The sequence below is a fragment of the Psittacula echo genome (assembly GCF_963264785.1).
Source record: "Psittacula echo genome assembly, chromosome: Z".
NCBI classification, from domain to species: Eukaryota; Metazoa; Chordata; class Aves; order Psittaciformes; family Psittacidae; genus Psittacula; species Psittacula echo.
In genome coordinates, this window is record NC_137742.1 from 104,867,045 (window position 1) to 104,884,795 (window position 17,751).

Sequence of the window (17,751 nt, forward strand, 5' to 3'; positions counted from 1 at the left end):
TGAGCAGGGATCCATCCTGCTGCTGTGTGTGCCTTCTGGGGTGCTCTGCCTCAGTCCACAGTGGGGCTGGGATCTGGCTGGAGCTGGGCTGCTGTCCTGCCCCCCTGGGCCAAGCATCATGTGCTGGGAAATTTTGAAAGGTCCCTGTGCCATTCCCAGGAAAGAGCAACCCCCTTCCATGGTGAGAGCATTCCTGGAGAGGGCAGGCTGGGATGCTCATGGGTACAGATGAGCTGTGCTGTGCCAGGCAGGGAGGACAGGAGAAGGATTAAAGCTGTGGGAGCTTACAGGAGGACAGAGGGCTCAAGGCTGCTAAAGGGGTCTCCAAAGGCATGGTTTGTATCAGAATGGTGCTGGAGCCTTTGCTGCTGTGCTGGGTGGTCCACCTCCTGCATTGTCAATGAGAGGGACCCCATCGCTGGTGTAGGCTGAGCAGACTGAGGGGAGGCACAGCTCTGCATGGGGATGAGCACCTTGGGGTGGGGATCCCCAGCATGGAGATGAGGTCCCAGGATGGATGCAGTCCCAGTCACTGTACATGAGGTCTCCCGGAGCTGCTCCCGCTGTCTGCGAGTGCTGTGGAGCGATGGGGGCCTGGTGACTGGGGGGTGACAGCGTGCGTGCAGAGCGTCCCGGGTGGCATGGAGCAGGGCCGTTGTGTGCGAGGAGTGACGCAGGCACATGGAGGAGGAGGAGGTGTGTGTTGTGTGGGGCGCACAGGCTGAGGGGATGCCGCAGGCAGGCGCAGGGGTGAGAGGCAGAGCAGGGTTTTTGGGCGTGCAGGTGGAATGAGAGGGGCTGGCGTCGTGGGTGCAGGACCATCAGTGGGTGCTCAGCCATGGCTGGGAGGCTTTTGCTATTCTGAGTGTTCAGCATGGCCATGCAGGGAGATGGGATGCATTTGGGGAAGCATCTGCAGATCCACAGGGAGGGATGTGGGCTTGCAGAGCACTGTGTGTCTGAAGGAGGGTACGTGTGTTCCCTGCCCAGTGGGGTGCACGGCTGAGCACGGCTCTTGTGCCAGCCCGGCAGTGCATTGTCAGGGCTGGCCTTTGCCATGGCACCTTCTGCTTACTGGAATTCTCTGGAGCCTACATGCAGCACCTTGTGCATGTAGAAGAAATGCAGGGGCTTTATTCTGCCTTCTCCAGGTGAGCCAGGGCAGTGCTGGCGGGGGGTGGATGGAGGAGCTGACAAACGTCTCTGAGCTGGGAAGGGGAGGACTGTTGCTGGGACTGTGCGTCGGCACTGGCCAGGCTGCTCCAGCTAATGCTTCCTCTTCTTTTTCTTGTAGAGAAGAGACAGGACAATGGGCGAGTGTATTACGTGAACCACAACACACGGACCACCCAGTGGGAAGACCCTCGCACACAGGGGTAGGCAGCCTGGGGGGAGAGCAGGAAGGATGCTTGTGGTTTTAGAAGTTCCATGCAACGGGCTGTTTAGGAGCTGAGATCTGTTCATGCTGGGGGTCTGAGCAGGCTGTGATGCCGGGGAACCATAAGCACCAAGAACTACAGGCAGCACGCAGGCAGTGCTGGAGCTCCTGAGGGTGAGATGCTGCAATCCTTGGCATTGTGGGGCAGCTCTCCAGCTTTCGGGAGCTGAGGGCAGACATGAGGAAGTCACAGGGAAGACTGGGCAGAAAGAAGTGCTTTCTCCTTGCCCTGTTGCCTTCCTGCAGGGCTCTCCTTGGGCTCCTGAGAGGTCTGGGTTCTGGTTCCCAGAGACCTGGCCCAGGCCGCCTGTCCTGCAGACAGAGGGTGAAGCTGTAGCTATGGCCAAAAGTGCAGCCCAGGCTGGGCTCCTGGCTTGGGGTGCAGGTGGGTGCTTGCTAATCCCATACCGTGAATCCTTCCTTTGCCTGGCACAGAGCTGAGCTGCAAGTTGAAGGTGATCCCCACAGGCTGTAATATGACAGGGGCTGTAGTTCAGGGTGAGGTGTCTGCCTGGTGACCTTCCCTTGTCATCAGGATGATCCAGGAGCCGCCACTGCCGCCCGGCTGGGAGATGAAGTACACAAACGAGGGTGTGCGCTACTTCGTGGACCACAACACTCGCACCACGACCTTCAAGGACCCGCGCCCGGGATTCGAGTCTGGGTAAGTGCTTATGGACTGAGCCCCTTGTCCTGCAGCCAGGCTGCACACTGGGAGCTGGGGCTGCCTGCTCGCAGCTTGTGCCTTCCTGTGGTCGTGACAGAGAGTGGGGGAAGTGGGTCAGCTTTGTTGCACAGACACCGAGCAGTGGGTTTAGAGGCTTGTGTTTGGCTCTGATAGAAGAGAGCTGTATCCCAGAGATTTTCCTCCTGCTCGGCAGGCCATGAGGCTGCTGGGACCAGGCAGTTCACACCAGGGCAATCAGGGATGCTGAGGCAAGGCCTGTGCTGCTTTTGCAGGAGCAAGCAGGGTGGCTCCCCTGGAGCGTATGACCGGAGCTTTCGCTGGAAGTACCACCAGTTCCGCTTCCTGTGCCATGTGAGTAGGGTGGCCAGAGGGCCCTGCCAGCTCAGGGCTGCTGTGCTGATGGGTGCGTGTATCCCTGACCCTGTGGGTGAGAGGAGCTGCTGTGCCAGCTGCCACAAAGCCTCATGTCTCTGCCTTGCTTGCAGTCGAACGCGTTGCCCAGCCATGTGAAGATCAGCGTTTCCCGGCAGACGCTCTTTGAGGACTCCTTCCAGCAGGTGAGGAGGTGCCAAGGCTGCAGCTCCTACAGTGGAGGTGTGCAGCCAGCCCTTGCACCAGCCACTGGTGACAATTCCCCTTGCTCCTCCCCAGATCATGAACATGAAGCCCTACGACCTGCGGCGCCGCCTGTACATCATTATGCGGGGAGAGGAAGGCCTGGACTATGGTGGCATCGCCAGGTGAGCACCGGGTGTTGGACCATGTACCTGCTGCTGGATAGTACTGTGGTGTGGAGCCCTAAGGGCAGTGCAGGCACTGGAGTCTGTCTGACAGCTGCCCCAGGTCCCCAGCCTTTGTGCAGCACCTGCTTGGGCAGAGGAGCCCAAGGGTGTTCCAGTGGGAAACAGTGTGAGTTTTAGGAATGGTGGGACACCCTGAAGGCATTGCACCGGCCTGTCCCTGGCACAGAGAGGGCTGGAGAACCCAGCGTGAGCTCTCCTGCTGCCCCGGGACAGGAGGTGATGGGTGAAGCAGCCTCTTCTCCCCACAGCCAACAGGCCCTGGTGTTCCCTGGGACAGTTGGTGTGTGCCAGGCATAGTGCCTACCCCGAGGGTGGTGTTACCACAGAGCACAGGCTGTGTCTCAGCTGTAGGGGGGTCCTGTGCCCCCATGAGGCCCCACTGGCTCACTTGGGGTGTCTGCCTTGGTGCTGGGCTGTTGCTTCCCTGCCTGCTGCTGTTCCACCACTTGGCTGCTGTGCTCTTACCCGCTCCTCCTTTGTGGAGCTGCTGCCCCCGGCTCTGGTGCAGGGGCTCCTGCTCTCCACCTCTCTGTGTCCTGCCAGTGGTTTTACCCTATGGTAGGTTACGTCATGCTGTTCTACCACAGGGTAGAACCACGGACAGGATGCTGGGGCTGCCTCTGCATCTGAGGACTCCCGTCTCCCTGCACAGCCGGGGGAGCAGAGCCAGGACAGTTCCCATCCAGCGCTGCTTTGAGCTTGGGATGGAGCTCCCGGGGGGAGCCTGTGTGAGCAGACTTGGGGTGGGGGGTGTGCACAGCAGCATGTGTGTACGTGTGCAACAGCCTGGGTGGGACTGAGCCGCGTGGTGCCTGCTGGTTCTCCAAGTGGGGCCTCTGGCAAATGGGGATGTTTGTTGCTGGTGTCTCCAGAAGCACTTCACAAACCAGACAGAGCACCCCTGGGGTGGAGGAGACCCTCACCAAGTCACACTAGTGTCCTATACTTGCAGCGGCACCCTGTGGAGATAGGGACCTGGTTTGTGCGAGCTGTGCTGTGGAGCCACTGGGGCACAGCCCCTGGCTCCTCGAGCCGCTCCTCACTGTGTTCCTCCTTCCTCTTGCCCCAGGGAGTGGTTCTTCCTCCTGTCCCATGAGGTGCTCAACCCCATGTACTGCCTCTTCGAGTATGCTGGCAAGAACAACTACTGCCTGCAGATCAACCCTGCCTCCTCCATCAACCCCGACCACCTCACCTACTTCCGCTTCATTGGCCGCTTCATCGCCATGGTAAGAGCCCAGGGGCTGGGGAGGGAATGGGGTACAAGATGCTTCATTCGCATGCCCCCACGGAGCGGGGGCCTTGCAGGGGGTGGGGTGGTCAGTGGGGCAGCTCTGCCTGCCATGGCTGTGCTCAGCTGGGTGTTGTTGCCCTCCTTAAGCCCCTTCTTGCTCAGGTGTGGGTCTGTGGGAGGCGGTCCACGGAGGGGGAGCAGTGGGGAGGCTGCGTGTGGTGTGTTTTAAATCCAAGGAATGGCTGCAGGGCCAGAGGGGACCTGGTTTCCCAGGGGCGGTGCAGGGATGGCTCCATGTCTCTGGCTGCCACCCCAGGTGCTGTTGGGTCTGCAGCTCCAGGCACTATTATTAGCCCCAGCAGTGTGAGATTTTCCAGCTGTGCAGGCCCCAGAGCGACTCATCTTGTTCGTGCTGTGTTCCCCAAGGCCAAGGTGCTGTGGGTTTCTCTGCCCTGGGCTGTCAGGGGGGCTGTCAGCAGCTTCCTGAGTGTGGGGAGGGGTCCCTCGCCTGCAGCCCTGCGAGGTGTGCATTGGAGGTGGCTGTGAGCTGCTCTGGACCCTGCTCTGCCCTGCCCTGTGCCTTGCAGGATACCAATAAAACCCCAGACTATTACTCACTGCTGGGCTGTTCTAGACAAGCGTCTGCATTATTTTTGGCTGCCTTTGCCTTGGGGCTCCTGGAAGCCAGGGATTCAGGGAAGCCGCAGCACAGCTCTGTTTAAACAAGTGCTCTTAATAGAGCTGTGAGGGGAGAAGGAGACACGGTGGAATTCATGGTGGGGAGGGAAGAGGGGCTGCGAGCACCAGGCCATGCTGCAGCCCTGGGGGGAGCCTGCGCCCCCCATGGCGTTTGCCAGCTAGAAGTGAGTGCGGCAGCTCTGGGATCCCGGAGCGATTCCGTTTTGCTCTGTGGCTGCTGCAGTGGTGGAGCATCATCTTGCCCCACGAGTCTGTCCTGGCATTCCCCGTGATCTGGTGTCGCTTTCCCATCGCAGGCGCTGTATCATGGGAAGTTCATCGATACCGGCTTCACGCTGCCCTTCTACAAGCGGATGCTGAACAAGCGTCCCACACTGAAGGATCTGGAATCCATCGACCCTGAGTTCTACAACTCCATTGTCTGGACAAAGTGGGTACCTCGCGCTCCCTCCTGGCCCTGCTGTGTTGGGCTGTGGGGAGGCTGTGCTCCTCCCCGTGGCCTCTCACTGCTGCCCAGTGCCTCCATCAGAAATCACATCCGGTATTCTCCTACAGGGAGAACAGCCTGGAAGAGTGTGGCCTGGAGCTGTACTTCATCCAGGACATGGAGATCCTGGGTAAGGTGACCACCCATGAGCTGAAGGAGGGTGGTGAGAGCATCCGGGTGACTGAGGAGAACAAGGAGGAGTACATTATGTGAGTGGCCATGCCGAGGCCCTTGACAAGCCCTACCCTCGCTGGCTGCAGCGCAGTTCTGGGGTGGGAACATGGGGCTCGGGACGTGGCTGCCTCCCTGGGCTACGTGGCCTGTGACAAGTATGGGCTGGCGCAGTCGGCCGAGCTCCGCTGCGGTCTGGCTTGCTGCTGGCTGGGCAGTTGCCAGTACTTTCAGGAAAGAGGAGAGGGGAGAGAGGGTGAGACTTCTCTCCCTGTCCCGTGGCTGCTCACCCTGCCTGGCTGCTGCTGGGCTGGCTGGGGGCTGCCAGGGCCACGTCCTCCTGCTGATGTTAGGCTCCAGCCAAGGGACGTGGGTTGCGCCCCTCAGTCTCCTGAAGGCTGCTGGTTTGTGTTCAGGGCTCCTGCTCATCAGAGGCAGAGAGAGAAGCCCACTAGTGGGAAACCCTGGTGATCTGCAGGAGCCCCTCTCCCCGTCCCCACGCACCCCTGTGGGTCCAGGGCCCTCCCTGCTGGTAGGAGGAATGGTGATGGTTCCTGTGCCGCGCCAGCAGTGCTGGCTGCCTGCCGACCCCTGTCTGCCTCCCCAGGCTGCTCACGGACTGGAGGTTCACACGGGGTGTGGAGGAGCAGACCAAGGCTTTCCTGGATGGCTTCAATGAGGTGGTGCCACTGGAGTGGCTGCGGTACTTCGACGAGAAGGAGCTGGAGGTGAACTGGTGCCTTTTGCTGGGATGGGGACATGGAGGTTCCGGTGCTTCCCAGCTGCAGGCTGCCTGGGAATGGCATGCGGTGATGGGCTCCATTCACAGGCTCTGCCACTCAGCTCTGCTGATGGGGAGGTGGTTGGGTCTGTGGGATGGCTCGTTGGGTCCGTTAGCAAGAAAACATCTTGTTAGAGGCAAGGAATTCCTCCAGACAGCTCTGTTGCCTAGTGTTGGAGCCTCTGCCTTAGGAAGCCTGGCAGTAGAAGAGTCAGTGCTCTGAAGGGTGGGTGGAAGGCCCTGGTTCTATCCGCTGCTGACTGTCCCCTGTCCCCAGCTGATGCTGTGCGGCATGCAGGAGATAGACATGAATGACTGGCAGAAGAATACCATCTACCGGCACTACACCAAGAACAGCAAACAGATCCAGTGGTTCTGGCAGGTGAGTCCCAGTGCCAGCAGCATCTGTGACCCTCTCCAGAGCCCTGGGATCATCCTTTGCCCATGGCCTGCGCAGGCAGGGCTGGGTTGGGGCGGGCAGCTTCTCAGGCTGTCAGGAAGAACGAAATACAACCGCGAGCACGTGTTCAGTAAGAAGCATTTGGCTGTGGCTGGCAGAGGCCCCAGCGCTGATGCTGAGGACAGCAGGCAGCACTTAGTGGTCAGCGTGCTTCTAGCAATAGCTGCTGTTCTTGGGCAGGGTGACAGAAGGGGATGACATGTAATAGAGCTGTGCTGGTTTGGGTGGTGCTGCTCTGTGCTGGCCAGGAAAGAAGTGGGTTGGAAATGGCTCTGAAGGAGTACAAAGCTGAGCAGAGCTGCTCCTTGCAGGCCCTTTGGGATGCACTCCTCCCTGAGGATGCAGGATGGAGGTGAGGGCTGGACTGCCCTGGGCTGTATTGCAGGCATGGGGTATTCATGGTGGGAGCCATGGTGCAGGATGGTGCCCCATGCCTGGCTGAGCTGCAGGCGTTGGGGTGACAGGGATCCCATTCTTCTGCTGTGTCCTTGTTGTAGGTGGTTAAAGAGATGGACAACGAGAAGAGGATCCGGCTGTTGCAGTTTGTGACGGGGACGTGCCGCCTGCCTGTCGGGGGGTTTGCGGAGCTCATCGGTGCGTGTGCCTGGGGCTCCCAGGGAGCTGAGCAGGGGCTATGGCCGGGTGCAGGGGCTGATGGTGAGACTTGGGTGTCCGTGTGTCCATCACAGAGTGCGAGGCAGCCGCAAGCAGTGAAGCGGCTGTGACATCTGAGCGTGGTGATTGCATCTGGTGGAGTGCTGTTACCAGACACATTCCTTCGCCATGAACCGTGCCGCCACAGTTAACTTTGTTGGTCCAGTTTATAATCCCATTTTGAATGAGATTTGTTTTTCGATTTAGTTTTGATTTCTGTGTGATGAAAACCCCTTTCCAGAAAACCACAGTGTGGCATTATTCCGCTTTCATACTTTAATTTGCTGCTTTCAGGGGCCTGTACCAGCCTTTCCCTTACTTTCGTGGAATTAGTGTCGAGCTAACTTAACCCACTTGTATATTCTTGCTGGCAAATAAGGCTTTTCCAGACCCCTGGAACTTCTCCAGCATTCACAATCAGTTCAAAAGTGACCTCAGTGACTCAGATTTCCTGAGCAAGGTCCTTTAAAACTCTCAGATGGACCTGTTCAGACCTGCAGGTCCACGGAGAAGTATGTTTTAGCACTTGTTGTTTAACCATCCTGCTTGGAGGCTGTGCTGTTCCCTCTCTGTGCCATCAACAAGCCTTTCTTGTTTCTTATACATCCTCTCTGCAGAGGGGTCAGAACAAGCAATGGGTCCTGCTATGGATTTATCCCTGATGTCTTCCTAGGATCATAAAGGGGTGTGATGGTGCTCAGTTGGCTACTAGTGCATTGGAGGGTTTTCTTTTTCAGCTTCTGGTCATGTAATGATATTTGCTGTGCTCATAATTAACAGGCAGCAACGGGCCCCAGAAATTCTGCATCGATAAAGTTGGCAAAGAGACGTGGCTGCCTCGGAGCCATACATGGTAAGTCATTTCTCCTCAGCCCTGTTAGGAGAATGTGGGGACAACCACAAGCAGCCTTTGCGAGGCTGTGTGGGGCCCTGGGCACCATCTGTCCCTTACATCTGCGTTCCCACGGGGTGTAGCTGCCATTCCTGGCTGCTGTGTGTGGCTGAGGTGGGAAAGGATCCTGCTGTGGGGAGGAGGATGGGGATTGCAGCGCTGCTCACAGCCTCTGCTGTCTCTCCAGCTTTAACCGTCTGGATCTCCCTCCCTACAAAAGCTACGAACAACTGAAGGAGAAGCTGCTTTATGCAATTGAGGAGACAGAAGGGTTTGGACAGGAATGATGGAGCTTTTGGTACTTTCCCAGATTGGGGAGGGCCCTGGAGTGCTGCTGGGCGTGAGATGCTCCCCGCAGAGCTTGGCGCTAAGCCCTCTCCGCAGGATGGTGCACAGGATGTGCATATGCTGTTGCTCTTGTTCTTGGCTGCAGTCTGTATTAAAGCAGCCCTGGGGGAAACTGGTCCACGTTTTCCTCCCCAAAGAAATTCGAGGGGTGACAAGAGGTGTTTACAGCTCTTGCCCCTCTCTGGTTCTGCTCAGCTCACGAGGGATGGGGATTGGCACAGAGGGGATGGGCGAAAAGTGCTTGGCAGGCAACATGAGGTGCACAGAGGTTCTCTGATCCCCCCTTGCAGACACAGTTAGATGTGATCTGGTTTTGGCACAGGCTATTTTTGTCCCAAGTGTTTTCTGCCTTTTCGTGGCCTTGTAGTAGATGCAGGTGAGGAGGGGAAATGGTTCTTGAACTGACTCTTGGGTCACTTTTGAGTTTTATCCTTCACCGAGCAAAGGTAATGGGGAACCACAGTTGATGCTGCACTGTGCAGGGGCCAGGATGGCCCCTTCCAGTGTCAGACCCAAACCACCCGAAGCCAGGGCCCACCAACATGTCTGTTATGTGCTTGATTTGCAAGCATGTGGCCCCTTTGCAATTGTATGTGTCCCGAGTTAGGTGGTTTATTGCTTGGAGCTGGTGCTCCATGGAAGCCTTGGGGGCTCTGGTCATGTTGGGGCACATCTTTCCATTACTTGGTTATGGGTTCACCCCAGACTCCCTGTGTTTCCTCTGTCACCGGCTGGCTGGTGGCAGGAGCTCCTGAAGCTGTGGGTGAGGGCAGGATCAGGCCTCTGTCCCTTGTCTGGTTGCCACCTCTGCTTCCCCCTGTCCCTTCTGTGCACGAGGGGATACGGACCCACTTGAGCGTTGGTGTACATAGCTGTACATAAAAGAAGTCTGTGGATACAAGACACCGCAATAGCTTTTGACTTGTAACTGAATAGTTTTGTACTGCACCATCCTGCCTCAGCCATACCGATTTCTTGTGCAATAAATGATAAAGCAGCTGCCGAGGTGTGTGTTCCTGTCAGTGCGTTACATGGGGGGACAGCCTGGTGCAACCGCTGGGGTGTCTGGGCTGTGATGGGCACCCAGAGCTCCTTAGTGATGTCAGAAGTATTTTTGCCATGCACACACTGCGGAGTAGGATCAGGCTTCATCCAGCTTCTAATTCAGTCAGCTAAAAATGGTTGCAGGGTCTTTTGCCAGAGCTGGAGCCTTCCTCCCTGCACCGCTGTGTGAAACTGAGAGCAGCACCAATGGAACAGAATTGGGTGCATGAGGCCAGTAGCTGCAGGCTTGTGGTGTTTAGTGAGAACTAAAGCAGAGCTAAACAAACCCGTTCCTATCACTGGGACAACCTGCATCCTGTTATTTTGCCATGACTTTGCTTTTCAGCAGCTGCCTTGGCTCATCCGTTCTTTGTGTGTATTTGGAGGGTTTATCTGAGGGCTGTATTTTGATTATTTTTAATAGCCTGTACTTTGTGAGTGATCCTTGCTAGTGCCAGCCCCATCCCAGCAGGAATACTTCCATTGCTGCTGGCACTTTCCACTCTCCTGGCACCAGTCTGCTGATGCAGCACTTGTGGTCACCTGGAGCCCTGAGTGCTGTTCCAGCCCTGGCCAGGGTGGTGGCAGGATCTCACCTCTCCCCTCCATGTCTCCAGGCAGAGCATCACACCAGGCACGAGTGCAGCTTTTACCTACTACTTTTTCAAGTGACAGGCTTGTCACTGGCCAAACAGAAAGGACAGCAAAAAATTAAAATTATACTAGCCCAGCACAAGGTACAGCTTAAAAACCAGCTGCAGCCCCTTCATTAGTAACCGTGTGGTGCTTCTGGAACTTGGCCCCTCCCGCTCAGCTCAAAAATGAATTCATGTGAACAAACTGGTTTTCACCCAGGAGTGAAGACTTGGTACTGGGTAAGACCAGACTTTATCTGAAGCATAACAAAACACCTGGTAGAAATCCTCAGCTGTTGGCCTCAATGCTTTGGTGGCCCATGCAGGGGAGGAAGAGTGCTGCCCTAACCAAACACATTTCCCCCTGGCTCTCTGCCTTCCCTGGCTGGGTGCTGAGGCCTCCCTGTGGCTGCCTGCTTGAGAAAAATCTCTCCAACCATGTCATGATGAGCACAAAAAGCAGATACCAGAGCAGAGGAAAGCAGAGCACTGACCCTCCAAGAGACAGGAATCCAGCACCAAAGTGATTTAGTTTACAAGATTTTTAATTTACAAATAAAAAACCTACACATTTTACTTTTTCTCCTTTTTCTCCTCTTTCTTGACATCGCTCTTCTCCTTGTCTTTCTCCTTTTCATCTTTTCTCTCCTTTTTACTGTCTTCTTTTTCCTGTCCTTCTTTCTTCTCTGCATCCCTGTTGGCAATCTTGTTGTTAATGAGGTTGTGCAGGGCAACCACAGAACGGATGAGAGAAGCCAGGTAAACCACCACCATTTGGTCATTGGTCTTCAGATAAAAGGCCTTGACAAACTCTTGCAGGTTGACATCTGGTAGCAGGTTAAAGACATCCTGGAGGTGGTAGATGATCTGGTGATTGATGGGGAGTTTGCCCATAGCTACTTTCTCTAGGTAGCTCCTGATGTCCAGAAGCTTGGAGTTCAGTCCCTTCAAGCCATGGACCTGATTTGTGATCCGCTGGGACAGTGTGCCCACCGTGGTGTCCTTGATATCCCTGAAACACCCACCACAGAAAGAATCAGCATTAGAGTATTACTTTGCATTCTCATTAGCAGCTGGGCCCATTAAGAGCTCTTTCCAGCTTAAAAAGCAAACCAGTTTGAAGCACTAGTGAAATGGATGTGCCCAGTCAAAGAAGGACCACAAGCAGCTGTATGTTACAAAGTATATCTTCAATAGATCACTGATGTATCCTGTGGTGTGTGTATGTTCTCTTTGGAGTAATATTTGTAGCACTGGTTGAGAGCGTGAGAAAAACAAACAACAGTATCTCAGAGGGTGACTGCTCTCTTCTGTGTCCAGAGAGCTACAGAGCCATGAGCAATGTTCCCGTTCAGCCTCAAAAATGATGTGATATCCTGCAGCTTTGATCGCACGAACATGTAGTTTTTATCATCCTGTCAGTGGGCAGTCACACTTTTCACTAGCCCTGAGCAAATGGCAGGCAAGACTGCTAAGTAAATACGCTGTAACATTTAAGTAGCACATTGAAGGAAAAGCTGGCACTCAGGTGCCTGACAGATTGGATCATGGTCCTATGCAAGTCTGCTAAGAACACCTGAATGTTAAAGGTGCTTACCGTAGCAAGTGTTCAACACCAACTTCCTCTGCCTCCTCTGCTCCAATCTCACTCGTCACATGCTCAAACGTCTTGGAGGTTGGAGTGCCATCCTTTGGGGCACAAGGATAGAGGAGATATGGTCAGACTGAGCCACGGGTATGAAGGTGCGTGTGAACCAGCCAGCACAGGCGTCCGTCCCCACGCGACCGGTGGGGCAGCTCATGCAATGACACCCTGTCAGATTAACTGATGCCTGTTTACAGGATCAGGAAGAGGCAGTGGCACAAATTGTGTCAAAACAGCACCTCAGGGGACTGCAGTACACAGCTCAGGGAAAAAGGGTGTAAGTGAATCACAATACCTTTAAAAAAAACACTGATTTTAGACAGAGTATGAGAAACTGTATTAATGAAACCAGCACAGACTTCACAAGAAATCAGAGGAAAGGCTCTAGTTGGATTTTTCTTGATTTAATGAGGGTTAACAACTGCTGCAAGTACAGAGCTGTTAGCAATTTCTTCTTTCCTGTGCTCTGTGTAATTTTCAATTGATGTATTTTGCTGGTTTATGAACTGGTGGGTAGAATGGAAGGTACCTCTAAACATCACAACTATTTGCTTTCCTGATGCAACCTTATTACATTCTGGGATACCTTTTGTCATCCTGGTGTTTGCTGTCAGCCAATTAGAAACATACACAATTCCAGAAAAAAAAATAAAGTACCAGTATGGAACAATCTCATACAAAGTATAACTTACACACCAGATATTAAGAAAGATGTTTAAAAGATTCACAGGCTATATACCTGAGAATGCTTCAGAAAGGAAAAAAGATCCAACTTGCTTATATATATCCAGAATGTAATTTAAATCAAAAAACCTGCAGATGAAAAGCTACAGCTGACTTATTACTGTATGTTGTTTGTCTGCATGGTGCTGCAAGTGATGAGTGAGTGTTGCTCATGCCCGACTGACCTACCCAGCACTGCCAGGTACACAAATGAGTAAGCATACAATTACTCCAAGCACTTCTGTGAACAGGCTGATGTGTCAGAGCGACATCTTAAAAGCACTCCAGTCTGTGACTTTGTTCATGGCCATGGACACATCAGAAACGGGTAAGAAGCATCTAAATCACATGGACCACTGGAGTTGTCGAATTCCTCAGGTCAAATGGTAACACAGAGCTTTTCTTTCAAGTGCACTGGTGGATGAAAGCTTTTGACATGACTGAGGTTTAACCTCTAATGTCAGCAGATTTTGGCTGCAAGTCACAGGCCCTCACTAGTGAGTGCAACATCCTGTATGTCAAAGGCAACTGTGCCATGGTATGTACATCTTTCAGAGAATAAGGCAATCTTAGAGGCCATCTTTTAACAGAAACCCAATTCCTAGGAGAAGACAGAGAGACGTGTTGAATACTCACATCGTGAACTTCTTCAACTGAAATGTAAGCTTCTGTGGGCAGCCCCAGATCCTTTGGCTTCACATCAATAATCACCAACACCTGATGGAAAAAGCAAACGTTTCTGAAAGCTGGGTTTCATTCAAAGACCAGAAAAAAAAAATCCCCATGTCAGCTCTTCATTCCAGAACAATGGTATGCTGGCTGCTCAGAGGCATAAACTCCAGGCTCTGAGAAAAGACATCTATAGTTCTTTGAAAAGACTCTGATCTGAGTTCCTCAATACTTTTGCAGCTACTAGGTCTTTAATATGCTGCATCACCAGTAACAAAGTTGGGGCCAAGGATTCCCAGATTTAGGGAGAGAGAGGACCCCACTCCCCCCACGAAAGAAGTGCTGTACTTACAGAGTTAGGACAGTATCTTTTCATCAGTTCATTGATGGCAATGTCATTCTTGTGCAGCTTAGGGCCCGTATGGTACCAACCAACTATTCTTTCTCTAGCTGAGCAAAACCAGAAAGGATTCTAAATCAGAACTGTGTGGTAAGACAATAGCAGAAAGATTTGGGCACATATCAAATCAGCAAACCAAGGGTGAAAATCTGATATGTGTAGGCGGAAATAAATTCCAGTAAGCAAGGCAATGACATGTGTACTGACAAACAGTTTACTAATTGTACCTATCATAGCTTACTAAACTACATACGTAACGTCATTCCTAGGTTTGTAACTGAACTGGACTATTTAATGTGAGTTATTAATTTTGAAGATAGCAGGATGCAACAGCTTGAAACTGACACCTAGAGATGCAAAAATTCTAGAAATGCAAATTGTATCATGATAATGACAATTGGTCTCAGGACTAAGAAAATTCACAGGAACTGAAGTTATGACTGAACACTCTGCTCAAACTGAGTGGTAAAGACACTTTGTAACTTCAGAGCACATCCGTACAGAATAGATTTTAGAGAATGGATTTTAGATATAAAGCTCTGAAATTCTTCAGAAATAATGGCATTTTGAAATCTGAGTTATTCTGAAGATACAAAGCTGTCAGGAGTCTTGGGAAAACTAGTGAGGTATAAATTAATGTATTACAAACAAAAGCCTACCTGCACAAATTAACCAGTGGAAAACCATCAGTGAAAGTGAAGCCATGCAAGGAATTAGCATGGAGTGGCTTCTTATGTGAGCAATTAACTCTCAACCTTACTATGAATTCAATTCCCCATAGCCTTTGAAGATACTGGGAGTGTACCCCTGATGGCAAGAAGACCTCAACTTACCATTGACCTTCTTAAACATTCCGTACATGTTCTCTAGATAGTCATGGTCTAGGAACCACACAGTATCATCCTTGTCATCTTCATCAAAAGGTACTGGGAATAAAACAAAATATCAGTATCTAAGAATCCAACTTCCAGAATGAAGATACTTACCGAAGGACTGAGGGTTGGGATATCTTTGGCTGCTAAAGGATAGTGGATTTTAATCAGTTTCAACTGTTGTGCAACATTGCTGCCCAAGCTAACCTGTCATGTTCTCTAACACAACGTCTGTCTCATCATTACCAACAGCTCAGAACTGAAAAAGGAAATGCAAAGCCTTCTGAGAGTTATCCTTGGTGGACAAAATCAAGCATCAGAGAGAAATACTCCTACATACAAAGTAACTTAATAGTGTGCATAGATATTTGATATGATAAACTGAGTATCTCAGCAGACTCTATAGCTTGTCAATCAACAGCAGTCTACTTAAAAGGAAAATTCATTTTCTGTGTAGAACATGTCATCAGCACATTTACAGACTACTAGAACACTCTAAGGCATTTAAGTAAGGACTATTTACTCTTGAGTAAATGGCTAGTTATTTTACCAGCATGTATATGGGCACACAGGCTCAGTTCTGAGAACAAAGCCTGGCCTCAGTCTTTTAATTTTCAATTATAGTAAAAGCTCCATAGTTGAAAGGCTGTGAAAAATAGAAAAAAACCCTTTTTCATCTGTAATGGAAAAAAGCTCATCCTAAAGCTGAAGGAAAAAAAAAAAAAAAAAAAAGAGTCCACGCTTGGGAGAAAACTCCATGTAAACTGTGAAACTCAGCATACATAAACTGAGATCATTTTGCTTTGTCACAGATAGTCCCGCTGGGAAGGAAATGATTTAACTAACACAAATGGGTCAACAAAAGCCATGCATTCAAGAAGTACTTTTACTATCACATATAAATATTTAAGAAGAAACTATTTCAACACTATTAGCAATATACTTAAGGAAAGAGCTAGTAATTAATTGGACGAAATCTGAGAAAAAGGAGCAAGGCGAAAATATACATTACATCTTTAAAGGAGTAAATAACAGCTACATCAGCACTGAGCACTCTGATCTCTGCGTGACATATTGAGAAACTGATCACTTGCCAGAGGTCAGCAAGCCCAATGCAGCAAAACATCCATCAGCATTTTAAAAGAGGTTTACACGCGCTCCCGAAACATTCCACAGTGCACAGGGAAGATGCAGCACAAGACTGGCCGGAATAGGTATATTTTTGACGGCAGTAAGCATTTTTGTAAAGATATAGGCTGATTCGTACATGGAGGGAACAATCTGTGCTCTCGCAGGGTGGCTTATAAAAACCCAAATGTGATTCAGCTCTTAAATAATTCAGTAGGTTTGAGGAAGGGTAGGACACCCAAACTCACCTGCAAAACTGTTGGACACATCTAGTATTTTTTTCTGCCATGAGCCCAGCAGCACACCGACGACCCGCTTCTGATTTCCAACTTTTCCTATTCTAAATGGAAAAGACTGTGAGTTCCCACAACAAAAAGCCTGATTCAGGGAAGAAGGTGACAGTGGACCCCTTGCTTTGCCCCATGAATAGCACACACGTTGGAAGGAAAGAAGAGGCGTTATGACTGTTTTATTACTGATTGTTAATTTACATCCAGAAAAAGGCATCTTGGTGCCCTCAGAATCAACACCTGCAACCCAGCGATGCAGAAAGAGGACTGCATGGTCCGACGGAGCTCACGAGGGCGTCAGGACCTGAAATCACACCGCTGCAGCCTCTCCGCAGGACAATGCACTATAAAAAAGTGAGTAAGCGCTTACACTGCTCGGTGGCACCCACAGTTTGCTTTCGCAAGAGCAGGCTCGTTCGCCTTGTGAGATTTTTAGGTTTTGACGTTAAAACTGCTTGTCAGGTTAAATCATGCACGAGTTACACACGAGGTATTCAGAGGGCCATGACTTATCTTCCGCTCGGGAGCCTCGGCTTTTAGGATCAAACCCCCTTTCTCCCTTACTCGTGTTTTCAGCATCGGGACGTTGTTTCCGTGCCTTCGGCGGGCCCGAGGAAGGCACCGACTGCCCCTCACGGTACCCTCGGAAGACACCAGCCGCTCTCACAGGCCGCGCTTCCGCCGCCGCGGAGGCACCGCGGCCCTGGGCACCGAGCGATCAGCCCGGGCCCGGATGCTCCGCTCCTCTCCCGGCGCGGGGTCCACCCCACCGCGATCTGCCGGTCTCAGGGCCCAGGTGCTCCGCTCCTCTCACAGCGCGGGGTCCCTCCCCACCGCGATCTGCTCGTTCTCGTTCCGGGGCCCGCCGCTCCGCTTCCCTCACGGCCCAGCCCGGCCCGTGACTCAGCGCCGCGGCGGGGCCGCGCGCCCGGCCAGCCCTACCTGTTGAAGTGATCGACGACGCTGAGGAGCACCAGCGGGTGCACCACCACCCGGTCCACCGCCAGCTCCGGCATGGCGTTCGCTCGGACCCGCTCCGCCGCCAGCACGGCCCGACCGCCCGCCTTTCCTCCCTCTCGCACCAGGCCCGCTCCCCGCCGCGCAGCCCCGCTCCCAGCCTGCCCCGCGCCGGGGCGGGGCCACCGCCGCCATCTTTAAGAGGTCGTCCTCCTCGGCAGGAAGACACCATCTTGGAGAGGTCGCAGGAGGCTGAGGCGCCGTCGCCATCTTGGGAAGGTGCGTCCCCTGCCGTCGGCAGCTCGGCACCATCTTGGGGAAGTCGGACGACTCCGCCCGGAGGTGATGGGCGGGCACACGGCGCGGGGAGGCGGGCACACGGCGCGGGGAGGCGGGCACACGGCGCGGGGAGGCGGGCACACGGCGCGGGGAGGCGGGCACACGGCGCGGGGAGGCGGGCACACGGCGGTGCTGTGCCCCGTGAGCTGCGGCAGCGCCTTGGCTGGCCCCGCCTGATGGGGGGCGGCTGCGGAGGCTGGTGCCTCTGAGCAGGAGCTGAGGGGACAGGGTCGGAGGGAGGCGGGTAGCGCCGTGGAGCGCGTTCGGACACAGCCAGCGGGTCCCTTGCCCACCTAAGTGGCCAGCAAGAGCGTTTGCCCATAATCCTTCCAGGGCAAGCGGTTTCAGGAGCTGGCCAGCCTTCCCCGGCTTCCTCTGCTGTTCTGGAAAAGAG

The 17,751-nt window shown here is 53.1% G+C and overlaps 2 protein-coding genes across 6 annotated transcripts in view; one reads left to right on the forward strand and one right to left on the reverse strand.

Moving 5' to 3' along the window:
* The window catches only part of WWP2 (WW domain containing E3 ubiquitin protein ligase 2), a gene marked incomplete at its 5' end in the record, with an annotated part of 40,977 nt that extends 31,351 nt beyond the window's left edge, over nt 1–9,626 (forward strand). For all 4 annotated transcript variants that reach the window (XM_080637439.1, XM_080637441.1, XM_080637440.1 and 1 more), the window contains 13 exons: nt 1,295–1,376; nt 1,974–2,102; nt 2,399–2,477; nt 2,612–2,683; nt 2,778–2,866; nt 3,999–4,158; nt 5,159–5,292; nt 5,418–5,558; nt 6,128–6,248; nt 6,579–6,683; nt 7,259–7,355; nt 8,196–8,268; nt 8,495–9,626. In XM_080637439.1, the coding sequence (XP_080493565.1) occupies nt 1,295–1,376; nt 1,974–2,102; nt 2,399–2,477; nt 2,612–2,683; nt 2,778–2,866; nt 3,999–4,158; nt 5,159–5,292; nt 5,418–5,558; nt 6,128–6,248; nt 6,579–6,683; nt 7,259–7,355; nt 8,196–8,268; nt 8,495–8,594 (1,382 nt within the window). In that variant the 3' untranslated portion in view covers nt 8,595–9,626. The remainder of the gene's footprint in view (nt 1–1,294; nt 1,377–1,973; nt 2,103–2,398; nt 2,478–2,611; nt 2,684–2,777; nt 2,867–3,998; nt 4,159–5,158; nt 5,293–5,417; nt 5,559–6,127; nt 6,249–6,578; nt 6,684–7,258; nt 7,356–8,195; nt 8,269–8,494) is intronic.
* A 1,235-nt stretch (nt 9,627–10,861) lies between these two features.
* Nucleotides 10,862–17,234, reverse strand: PSMD7 (proteasome 26S subunit, non-ATPase 7). Of its 2 annotated transcripts, XM_080637444.1 has the most exons (7): nt 17,004–17,226; nt 16,020–16,111; nt 14,605–14,697; nt 13,724–13,821; nt 13,339–13,419; nt 11,932–12,023; nt 10,862–11,346 (listed from the first exon to the last, which is right to left on the reverse strand). In XM_080637444.1, the coding sequence occupies exons 1-7, from the start codon at nt 17,075–17,077 to the stop codon at nt 10,908–10,910; spliced, it is 969 nt and encodes a 322-aa protein (XP_080493570.1). In that variant the 5' UTR covers nt 17,078–17,226; the 3' UTR covers nt 10,862–10,907. The 2 variants fall into 2 exon arrangements, with proteins under 2 accessions (XP_080493570.1, XP_080493569.1); XM_080637443.1 differs by having other exon boundaries at nt 16,020–17,234.
* Between the last annotated feature and the right edge of the window lie 517 nt (nt 17,235–17,751).

Excerpts from the sequence above, each read along its gene's own strand:
- PSMD7 (XM_080637443.1), bottom strand. The coding sequence starts at position 16,278 with ATGCCTTTTTCTGGATGTAAATTAACAATCAGTAATAAAACAGTCATA. Across the intron at positions 13,822-14,604 it reads AATGTTTAAGAAGGTCAATG|CTAGAGAAAGAATAGTTGGT; the intron begins GTAAGTTGAGGT and ends GGTTTTGCTCAG. Across the intron at positions 13,420-13,723 it reads AAAGATACTGTCCTAACTCT|GTGTTGGTGATTATTGATGT; the intron begins GTAAGTACAGCA and ends TTTTTCCATCAG.